At 56.9% G+C, this 11,308-nt stretch overlaps 1 protein-coding gene across 1 annotated transcript; it reads right to left on the reverse strand.

The window, feature by feature from the left end:
* Positions 1-869: 869 nt before the first annotated feature.
* ADAMTS4 (ADAM metallopeptidase with thrombospondin type 1 motif 4) lies at positions 870-9,063 on the reverse strand. Its single transcript, XM_066260958.1, has 9 exons — positions 8,031-9,063; positions 6,638-6,961; positions 6,293-6,425; positions 5,587-5,757; positions 4,636-4,922; positions 4,346-4,532; positions 3,945-4,120; positions 2,840-3,015; positions 870-2,004 (listed from the first exon to the last, which is right to left on the reverse strand). The coding sequence occupies exons 1-9, from the start codon at positions 8,631-8,633 to the stop codon at positions 1,578-1,580; spliced, it is 2,484 nt and encodes an 827-aa protein (XP_066117055.1). The 5' UTR covers positions 8,634-9,063; the 3' UTR covers positions 870-1,577.
* Between the last annotated feature and the right edge of the window lie 2,245 nt (positions 9,064-11,308).

Here is an 11,308-nt window from a genome sequence, read left to right on the forward strand (position 1 = left end):
CAGCAAACTGTGGCTCTGAGCCACATGCAGCTCTTTGGCCCCTTGAGTGTGGCTCTTCCACAAAATACCACGTGCAGGCGCTACCTCGATAAGAAATGTACCTACTTATATAGTTTAAGTTTAAAAAATTTGGCTCTCAAAAGAAATTTCAATTGTTGTACTATTGATAGTTGGCTCTGTTGACTAATGAGTTTGCCGACCACTGCCCTAGGGGATGCACAGGTAGCATAGAGTACAGGGCACTGTGTTAGGCACAGCCGATATAGAAACTGATCAGCAAGCCAAGCCCCAGTGAGTGCAGCAAACACAACCTCCCCAGCCCGCCTGGGCCCCAGTCCCAGCTCCATATCCCCAGCTGCTCACTATCTTCCCTCCTCTCACCTAAAAAGAGAGAGAGAGAGAAAGAGAGAGAGAGAGAGAGACTTGCCATATACGAGAGTCTCAATTAAAAAAAAAAATCAACCAGTGAATGCCTACAGAGGTGGAACCAATAAATTGATGTTTCCCCCTCAGCTCTAAGTCAGACCCTGCTCCCTCTCCTAAGTGCTTCCCACCACAACTGTTCCCACAGAGCCTCAGGTAGCAGTCATCACCAAGCGCTCGTCTGTGTCCAAGCAGCTGTTCTTGTGATCTTCACACCTTCACACTGTTAGCAGTTGTGCTTGGAGCCAAGTGTTCATTTTGTCTCATGCGCTTGGGAACAGAATTGTCCCTTCTCTGGTCGTCCCTCAGAATCCAGGATAGGGTTCTGCCAACCAGAGGGCCTGAGCCAGGGTATGGGCCAGCTCCACTGACACGGCTTTTGGCCACTTTCAGGGGCACTGCAGTCCCCATTGACATGGCAGAGACAGAAAGGCGATGACACTCACTGGTGGCGGCTGCCATTCGCTGGTTTATTTACATTAAGTCCCACAGCAAATCTTCAAGGGAGGTATTATTATTGGCAACTGAGGACACTGATGTTCAGAGGTGTGGAGCCAGGATGCAGCCACAGCTGTCTGACTCCAAAAGGGGCACATAAATAGCAGAATTCAATTTACATTTAAAAATATAATAATCCCTTACTCCCTGAAGACCTGCCCTGTCCTTGAACCTTCCTTTCCAAGAAAACACATCTCAGGGAGAGGAAAGCAGGGCAAGATGTACCTCATACACAAACACGTGCACACTTCCTCGCACACAGACACACACAGGTCACTTGGGCTCAGCACCTTTGCCCTGGGTTTCCTGGCCAGGGTGAGGGCTTTGAGGGATAGGGGTCAGTTTCCCCGGGATCCCTTCCCTGGGGCTAAATAAAAGTGAATAAATACTAAATAAATACAACAGGGCCACCCTGCCTTCCCTTCCCTCCTGTAACCAGCAGGGCAAAAGGGGCAGTTTAGACAGGGGACTGCTTCCCAGCCCCTTCCGTCCACTGGTGCTGCCTCCAGGGCAGGAACGGGGCAGGGCCAGCCTGCACATCCTCATTTTGTCTTGTTGTGGGGGCTCGCCCCTCCCCACTGTGTCCAGCGAGAGGCCTCTTTCTCTCTGCTAAGTCCAGACCCCGGTGCCCAGAAAGGGCAGCCGGGACAGTGAGGCTATTTCCTGCCCGCCCAGGGGCGCCGCTGGAGGAACTCCAGAATCTGGGCCTTGCGGTGCAGCCAGTCCTCGGGAGCAGGACGCGGCCGCGAAGGGGCCGGCCGGGGCACAAAGAAGCTGTACCGGAGGCGGGCGTTTTGGGGGTCGCCGGCCACCAGGACCTGCAGCGTTAAGGGCTGGGCAAGTGGCCCATGGCCAGCCAGCGTCTGGGAAGCCGCGGTGGCCCCACTGTAGCGCAGGCTGGCGCCCCCAGGCAGCATCACATCGGTGGAGGAAGGAGTCAGCGTGTATTCACCATTAAGGGCATAGGAGCCATCTGTGAGCTTCAGGGCCAAGTAGAGGCTCCGGACACCAGGGGTGCCCTGCTGCCGCACCAGGATGTGGGTGGCCCCTGCTGGTATAGTGACCACACTGTTGTATCCGTACCTGTGGGGAAGCAGTAAAGTGGGCTCAGCATCCTCCTAAATCCCCTCAGCCTTCTGAGCTGTGTGTGAATTTACATGTGTGAGTGCATGTGTGTGTATGTGCGCACATGTATACGTGTGTATGTATCTGTGTATGCATGTATGTGTGTGAGTGTATGAGTGTGTGTGCATGTAAGTATACATGTGTTAGTGAGCATGTGTGCACCTGTGTGTGTGAATGTATGGTGTATGAATGTACTGAGTGTATGCATCTCTCTGAGTATGCATGTATATGTGAGTGTATACGAGTGTGTGTGCATGTGTGAGTATACATGTGTGTATGCAAACATATACACGTGACCTATGGGAGTGCACGTGCACACACATGTATGTACATGTGTATGGGCTGCACGAGTGTGGGTTTACATGTGTCTCATCACATGTACAAGTGTGCACATGTGTGAGTATACGTTTGTGCATCTGTGTGTGTATGTATGTGTATGTACGTGTGTGAGTGTATTTGTGTGTGTGAGTGTGTGTGTAGAGGGCTGTCTCCAGTCTGGATCTCAGCTACCTGCCAATGTACCTCTGACCTCTGGACTTTATACCTGCTATCCCCTCACTCAGGTGCCCTTCTAGGCCTGACCTCCTTCGTGCCTGTCCAATTCCTACTCTCCCTCCAGGAGGAAGGTCACCTCCTGGCGGAGCCTGTAGAAGGGGTGGGACCCTACTGCAACTGCTGTCTTGTCTGTCTCCCCCACTAGACTCTGAGAGAGACAGCGCTGAGCTCACCCTTACGCCCCAGGCCCAGGATAGTGTTCAAGGAGGTGGGAGGAGGAAATAAACAGCAGATGAACCTGAACTTCCTGAAGGAGCCAGACTGCTTGCTGCAGCTAGAACCGTCCCCGTCACACACCATGCATTTGTCAAACTTCTTTTTGGAGCCAATGATGTGGTCACAGCCAGCATGGATGCAGCGACCCTGGACACAGACCGAGGAGCTGTCCAGGGAACAGGGGGTCCCGTCTACCACCTGAGAAAAGAAGTGGAGAGAGGTAAAGGTTCCTTCGACGTCCAGAGTGGCTGGTGACCTTACATGAACCAGATCTCATGAGGGAGGGGTTGTGGATGGAGTGGGGGGGAGCCCCAGCCACCTTACAGAATGGTAATCAAAATGACAGCAACAGTGATAAAAGCCACTGTCTTCAGAGCTCCTTCTCTAGATGTGGCACTGTGCTACGTGTTTTGTAAACATTTATATATAAATCGCACAACTAGAACTTGAGGGTTGTCGAGCTGGTACTCTGAGGTTCAGAAAGACTAAGAACTTGCCCAAGGGTTGCACAAATAGGCAGAGAAGCCAAGGTGGGAAATGCAGGACTGATCGCAGGACCATCCGGAGTCTCAACACCAAGCCCTAAACCCTGACAGCACCATCCCAGACGGACACTAGAGGGCAGCCAACCTGTAGGAACGCTGCTCCCCAGCAGAGGGAGCATACCGCTGGGGCTTTTCTTCCTCCTTTAGTCTCCAGCCTTTGCCCCTACCCCAGAGAGGGAGTTCAGGGGCATCACTATCTCCAGGAGGCCTGTCCAGTGAGGGAGTGGCTGTCCATGAGCTGACTGAGGCTCCACTGTGATTTGGTAGAGTAGCCCATGCAAAGGGGGTCAGAGACTTGCCCAGGAAGCCACACTTGTTTGCATGCTCACGATACAGAGCATGGGAAGAGGTGGTGAGAGGAGGACAAACCAAGGGAAAAAACAGGCTAGCTCTGCCTGATGGGCCACTTGTCCAGAGTCTGGGGTTGGTTCTCCAAATGCCCATGGAGAGATAGGTCCCATGGACCTCTGGGCTAGCCTGGCAGGGCTGTGGGGGCAGCCAGCAATGGCCCGTGTCTTCAGAAAGCAGAGGGACTGTTGGGAGTGTGTGAGGACGGGCAAGCCCGGGCATCCTGGTCCTCACCCGCGGCTCCAGCACATAGTAGTAGCCCAGGGCCTGGGCCTGGCAGGTGAGTTTGCACTGGTCCCGGGGGGCCACACCCGTGTAGCGAGGGACCCAGTCCATGGGCCCTGGGAAGCCCTTGAAGAGGTCGGTGCGGTGGTTGTAGGCAGCACACTGCTCTTCACGGAAGGTCAATGCTGGAAGGTGTGCAATGCACAGTCAGGCCCCCTCCAACCCCCCCCCCAGCCCCTGCACCTTGCCCCTCAGACCCCTACACAGCTGGCACCTCTCTCCCCCCAGACTGCCAAGGAAGGTCCTGAGCAGTAAAGTCACCGCCCTCCACTGCAGGGACCGTCCACACCGCCTGGTCACCGAAGCGCTTGCCTCCTTCCCCCAGGGATCCGGTCGCTCCCAGTCCTCACCTGAGCCCACCGGGCAGTCCTGGGTGCTGCAGGAGCGGAAGCGGGTGCGGCGGCCCTCACAGTACTTGCCACCATTCCGGGGGACAGGCTGTGTGCAGTCCCGGGAGGAGAACTGGACACCACCCCCGCAGCTCCGAGAGCAGTCTCCCCATGATCCCCAGGGTCCCCAGCCACCAGCCTGCGGCACCTGTAAAAGCACAGAATGGAAGGGTGGTAAATATGCTCTCACCTGAGCTCCGGGCCAGCCCCTGCTCTCCAGGCCCTCTGCCCCACCCTGCCTGCGACCTCACCTTGAAGTCCTGGAGCTGGTCCACGTGGAGGCAGCGGCCACCCATGCAGGCCTGTGAGGGCCCGCACGGGGTGCCATCTGCCCATGGTGAATGCTTGGTCTGGCACATGGCATGACCATTGAGATGGCCAGAGCACCAGAGGGCAGCACAAGGCGGTGGCAGCTGTGGACAGTGGTGCGAATCTGGCCCAAAGGTCAGCTGGCACTGGCGGTCAGCATCATAGTCTTTGCCGGGGAAAGTCACAGGCAGGTGCAGAGGAGCCTCTGGCTTGTCTAAGAGACAGTGTCCTGGGAAGGACGCAAGGGTATGGAGTCAGAGGTGGGCCAAGGTGGCACTCCGGATTGCTACCTGAGAGCTTGGTCTCCCTGGGGCCTGATGGATCCTAGGACCCAAATCCTAAGCCTGCTAGAAGCTTTAAATAGCGACTGCAATTTTCTGAATGCTTATGACGACATGATCAGCACTGGCTAACCGCCTTTCCCACACCTATGAAGCAGTTACCATTGTCCTGCCTGTCTTACAGATCAGCCACACAGAGGCAAAGTAACTTAGTCACACATCCACACACATCTAAAGAACAGAATCAGGATAGAAAGCAAGGTGCCACATCTTTTGCTTTACTCGCTCTACCTGCTCTCACCAACCACTCTGCCCAGGGGTGGTCCCCCTGCTGGGCTTGCAGAATTCAAGTGACAACGTAGTCACCTCCTCCCAGCCAGCCCATTCCAGCACTGGACGTCTGAGACCCTCCGAAGCTTGGTTCTAATTTTTTTGAGCCAAAACATGCCTCCTCTGGCTGTGCTGTTTATTCTGGGAGGAAGTGGGTGCCACACAAAGACAGCAGCACTTCTCACCCCATCCTACACTGCAGAGGGAGGGAGTCCACTGGGCCCATTCGGGAGGTGGAAGTACTAAGTCCTGCCCAGGGAAAGGGGAGTGCCACCGGCTTACCGTAGCCGTTGTCCAGGAAGTCCGTGATGAAGCGGGCGCTGCAGGGGGACCAGGGCTCCTCGGCGTCCACCTGAGCCATCACAGGGGCCATGACATGGCGGGAGGTGCTCCCAGGCCCATTCAGACCGACACACGGCTTGGAGTTGTCGTGGAGCATATTGAAAACATGGCCTGTGGGAGGAGAGGCCCTGCTGGAGTCCAAGCGTCCCCTCCCTGTTCCCTCAGGGGGCTACAGGGCCATCATGAACCTGGTTGCAGCTGTGATTGTACCCCCGGCCCCACTCACAGACGGTGCCCTGAAGGCTCTTCAGTATGGAGCCCCATCAGAGCTGCTCTGCAGCTCCTTTCCCCAAAATAACTCACGGCCCCGCCTTACCCACTTTCCTTGTAGCCAGCATTCCCAACCATCCCTGATCCCACCCATTCCATCCCTGATTCTTGTGAGTAATGCCTCTTTCAGTACTGTGCTATCCCCTACACACACACACACACACACACACACTACACTCATACACAGTTACAGTGGGTTTCCACATACACAGATACCACGGACACACATACACACACTCAGATTAGAGACCAGTGATAGCCCTGGACCTAGGCCTAGAGAGGAGGAAGAAACCCTTTGAGAGCTCATGTCCCCTTGTCTCGCCCCTGACACCTTTCTCCTCCATCCCGGATGCCACAGGGCCTCAGGCCTCCATACCCAGCTCATGAGCAGCAGTGAATGCTGACTGCAGCCCATCGTCCTCCACGATAGCACAGCTGCGAGCCGGGTCACACACGGTGCCCACGTCGGCCATGCCCAGGGTGTCACAGGTAGAGACCCCACACAGGTCCTGTGGAGAGGCATCAGAGAAAATGCATGAGGAACCCAGACATCAGGGCACATTGGGCTAAGACTCAGGTTAGGAGGGACGTGGGCTCTGTCCAAGTGCAGAGAGGTGCCGCCTCCCACAGCTCCCACAGGGTACTGTGGCCAGCACGCTCCACGCAGCAGTGCTTCCCAGAGGCTGCAGTGCGTGGCCTGCGGTGCTGGCTGGGGCCTCACCTGACGGGTAAACAGAATGGCCATGTCAAAGTGGTCCAAGTCCGAGTCCTCAGGGGTGTTGAGCCCTCGCTGCCAGGTGCAGAAGCTGCGCAGGGTCTGGGCGGCATTGGGCCCCACCTGGGGCCCTTCCTCGCCTGGCCCCAGGATCACCAGCCGAGTCACCACCAAGCTGACAGGGTTGCGGATGCTTGGGTGCTTGAAGGCCTTCGCGGCTGCGGCCATCACCGTGAGCAGGTAGCGCTTCAGCCCTGCACCGTGAAATGCTGCCATCTTGTCATCTGCCACCACCAGGGTCTCCACGAATCTACTCAGGGAAGCAAAGCGCTAGGGAGAGAAAGAAGAGGAGGCTCCTGAAACAGTCTCCACACCACAGGCCACTTCTCCCCTCCAGTGCTTCTTGGGCCTGGAACTCAGCAGAGCAGGCAAGGCCGCACACACCCCAATGGATTCCTGAAGGTCTTGCCTGGCCCCTCCCCCACCCCCAGATCCCAGGGCTTCTGTGGTAACTCTGAGAAATCAGTTGTTGGGTTCAGAGAAGGGGGGGAGGTTGCCACGTCCCAGGGCTGCTTGGGCCCCAGAGGTGAAAAGCATCTGGGACTGCCTCTGGGAGGGGCTTCGGGGCCCCCAGGCCTGACTGGCAAGGCCCACAGGACTGGGCTACAACGTGTCTCGTGTCTCGGCCCCTGTGTGGTTGGAGAAACAATTCAGTCAGCAGCTAGGGCTGGGGCCAGATCTCAGCCCTGTGGAGGATGTGGAGGGAGCCTCTGGTCTGCACTGAAGCTAGAGAGGAAAAGAAGGAGGGAGGAAGGGGGAGTGGGAGGGAGGAGAGGATCGAGCTTCAGGCAGCCTTGCAGTCGGACTAGTGTGGAAAGGGGACTGACCACAACGAGGTGTGGGATGCCTTTCCTCCCTCTACTCCTGCCCTAGTTTGCAATTTGTCAGGACAATTTTGAAAGCAGCATCAGAAGCCAGACACCAATCCCTTGGGCCTCAAATCTCATTCTTTTAGTTGGTTTGTGTGTGTGAGGAAAATCAAGTTTGGGGCACAGAAAAGAGTCAAGGTCAAGGCACTGTGAGGAGAGCTTTCTACCTGGGGACCGGGGCAGCAGGATGCCAAGCTGGGCTGGGTGGAGAAGGGAGAGCTATTCCCCACACAGAGCCTCTGCCCCACCTCTGGGAATCCTTCTTGGGTTCAGGTTCTGGCCAGAAAAGTCAGGGTGGGGAGAAGCCAGTGCCTTCGAGGGAAAAGTTCACAGAAAGAAAAAAAACGCAAGCCAGACTAGGGAAGAAGCTGAATGACCAGAAGTAAATGTGGGTGAAGAGAAGGGACACAGAGGTCAGTGGGACAGATACAGTGGGAGGTAGCTGCAGGACAGACTCCAGGGTGGCCTACCTTGGCTCTTCGGGGGCTGGGCCTGGGGTTCCCGGGAGGAGCCTTGACGTTGCACATAGGGCCCTGGCTGCTGGCAGGGTTCTTCCGGCGTAGGATGTGAGCCCCAGGTCCCCCAGCAGAGTTAGGGGTGCCTCCCTCCAGGGGCTGGATGTGCAGTTCGGTCCCCCGATACTGCAACACCCCTAACAGGGCTCCCCCGTCCCAATGCAGAGATGCCACCGACTCTGGATCACCATTGATGGTGCCTGTGAGGTAGGTGCCCGGCTCCGCCCCGCCCAGCAGCTCGGGAGCCTGGCCCAGGTACTGCACCGTCAGCCCCTCCACGCGCACACCCGGGTCCTGCTCCAGCTCTAACAGTAGCACCTCTCCAAAGGCCGGCAAGCGGTACCACAGCCTGGCGGGGACTCCCAAACCAGGCAGGATGCTGCCATTGAGCTTCTCAGGAAACACGACCTCCTCCTCCCCGGAGAAGGGGCCTGCCGGCCAGGCTAAGGGCAGGAAAGAGGCCAGCAGCAGCAGGAGCAGCCAAAGGGTTTGGGATCCCCACAGCCAGCAGCCTGCCCAGGCCCAGCCCCTCCCAGGATGCGGGTCTGTCCGGGACATGCCACGGTGCTGCAGCTGGGAGGGTCTGAGACCGTCTGGGCACAGCGTCCTTCACGCCTTGGCTTTGTGGAAAGCTCCTCTCTGCAGTCCGGGGCTCGGACAAGCGCCAGGGTCAGAGGCAGAGTTTCAGAGGGCTGGGGACCTTCAGACGAGATGGAGAAAACTTGTCCCTTGGCTTGGGAGAGGTGCCTAGTGGCCAGGCTCCTGGCAACCCTCCTCTTCTGGGTCTTTGTCTCTCCCTGTCTCTGTCTCCCACAGCTTCTCTGGCCACTCTGTAGCCTCAGACCCTGGTTTCTCCTCTGTGCCTTTGTCTCTGTCTCTCTCCTGCCCTCTCTCCTGTGTCTCTGTGTCTGCGGGTCTCCCTGAGGGTCCTTCCCAGACTCTCCCCGCCAGCTCTTTTAAGCATCCCCAGCCCCTGCGACTGGGATTGGCTGAGCTGTAAGCCATTCAGCCAACAGCTCTGTTGGTAGGAATTAGCTGGGTGTCTCATTCCTTCCCAAAACTCCAAGTTTTTTGTTTTCCTTTAAAAAAAATGGGACTTGCCCAGGGGAGGGGGATCCCTAACAGCCGGATGATGGATCACAGGCGCTGGGCCAACTGATGACATCGTCTTTTCCCAAACTCTCAGCTGTCTCGTTCCCTATTTAGCAGACAGAGCCCCAAGAGGGGCAGGAAGTCAGGGAAAGGGCCTGGCCAACACGCACAGAAAGGACCAACGTCCCAGGAGGATTCTGGCTCCCACTGTCTATGCTGGCATGGCCCCCTTTTTCTCAGGGCTCCTCCAGGCTGCCCTCTCCTCCTAGGGGCAGTTTTCCAGGGCTGAGGAGTGAAGGAAGTGCTGGGAAAGGCAGGTAAATAGGTAAGGCGGCATCAAGAAGTGGACAAAGAAAGGAGGTGGCTTGACACTGTCAGGGCAGGACCATACAGGAGCGGGGAGATGGGACACAGTGGTCAGGGAATTTATTGCCCAAAGGCAGGATGAGTCTGCTTAGAACGGGCACATGGAGAGGGCAAAGGGCAAGGCAGGAGGGTTACCACGTTTCCTTTTATAGAGTCGGATCCAGAGTGGCACCTTCTCTTCTCTAACATTCTTTTCTTCCTTGGGCTCCCCCTTCTCAAGTTACCACTTCCTGCCCCCTCCAAGGCCTAGAACAGCCATTCCGCCCCCACCTCTCAGAGCTCCCCCTCCTCACTTCCTGATTCCCCCCTTCCCTGGCTTGGCTCCCAGTAGTAGCTCCCCTGGTTTTTGGCTTGGCTCCTACCCACTCCCAACTGCTCTAAAACCTCCCCAGCCTCCAGTCAGCCACCCAGCACAGGAGAGACGGGCCCTCTCAGGAACCCAGATGCACTCAGTGCTGGCCCATCTGAAGGAATCCCTCTTCTGGCCCCACCTTGCCCTGAGAACCCAATCGTTCCGTTCCTGGAATACCCACCCAGTCATCTTTTATTTCTCAGTCCCATGGGATAGGGACATGGGACAAGGGAGGCAGCAATCAGGGTAGAAATAGAAACAGGAACCCAGGGTCTGACATGGGGAGAGGGCTGGAGGGAGGAAGAAATGATGTCAGGGAGAGGAAGCAAAATGACTCCCTTGGTTCTAAACTGGAGAGAACTCAGCAGACGGGCCTCCGGAGTGGGCTCTCAATGCAAGGGGTAAGGGCTTCAGAAATAGGGCAATGTCTGCTCACCCATTGCTGTGGCCACTCCTTTCCCCAGGATATCCCCAGGAAGAAGGGTGCAGTCAGAGGTCCCTTTCCTTTCCCAGAGATGGGCCATCTTCCCCCATTAGTCCCTTCACTCTCCTCTGCCTTGTCACCTCCTGTCTCCCACATCACATCCACCAGAACACTTCCTTCCCCTCCCTGCTCAGGTTGCTAATACCTGCCCTGGTGCCCATCCTTTCCTGTATCACCCACCCACCCTGTAACTGTCAGACCTACCCTTGACCTACCACATGCCTTGACCCTGGTCCTAAGTGGAGGGGGTTGGAGCTGTAGCCAAACAAAGGCTGGGAGACCAGAAGGGGCCGGGGCAGGAGGTGCCATCACCAGAGGATTTCTATTGCTCCTTTCCATCCCCCCATTCTGAGATGAGGACAAAGGGGGTGACTAAGCAGCAGGAGACAAAGGGCCTTAGAGTTGCAGCAGCAGTGCGTGTGGGGGATGGGGGTATCCGCAGCAGGGAGAAGGCACAAAAGATGCAGTGTCCTAGGCAGCCCCCCAGGATCCCTAACCCCAGTTTCAGATCAAGTTGTCCCCCAGGCCAAGCAGCCCAGTGTCCATCCTGACCTCTCCCAGGCTGGATTCAGGCAAATAAATGCAGTCTCCCCATCACCAAACTCACTATCCCAGGGAAAAAGGTGGGGAAGGAGGGGGCAGTAGGTAGAGCCTCCCCCTGACTCTGTGGGGGCTGTCCAGTCTACCCAGGTCCCAGTCACCCCACCCTTTGGTATGGTTCCCATTAGGTCAAGTCCCAGACCAGAAGTCTGGCTTGCCCCAATTTCTCCGCAGCTAAGAATTCCTCTCTGCCTCTGTCTCTGTCCTGGTCTGTCTGCCCCACCCTGCTGCCCTGCGGGTGGGCTGTGACCAGGGACCCCTAGGAGGGTCTGGGGGTGACTTCTCCTCTGGATCCGAGGCGGGGTGGGGGGCTTGCAAACTCAGGGCTGGCCCAGTTGG

Source organism: Saccopteryx bilineata, chromosome 2 (genome assembly GCF_036850765.1).
Source record: "Saccopteryx bilineata isolate mSacBil1 chromosome 2, mSacBil1_pri_phased_curated, whole genome shotgun sequence".
In the NCBI taxonomy this organism is placed as follows: Eukaryota; Metazoa; Chordata; class Mammalia; order Chiroptera; family Emballonuridae; genus Saccopteryx; species Saccopteryx bilineata.

Excerpts from the sequence above, each read along its gene's own strand:
- ADAMTS4 (XM_066260958.1), bottom strand. The coding sequence starts at position 8,633 with ATGTCCCGGACAGACCCGCATCCTGGGAGGGGCTGGGCCTGGGCAGGC. Across the intron at positions 5,758-6,292 it reads CACTGCTGCTCATGAGCTGG|GCCATGTTTTCAATATGCTC; the intron begins GTATGGAGGCCT and ends CTCCTCCCACAG. Across the intron at positions 3,016-3,944 it reads ACTATGTGCTGGAGCCGCGG|GTGGTAGACGGGACCCCCTG; the intron begins GTGAGGACCAGG and ends TTCTTTTCTCAG.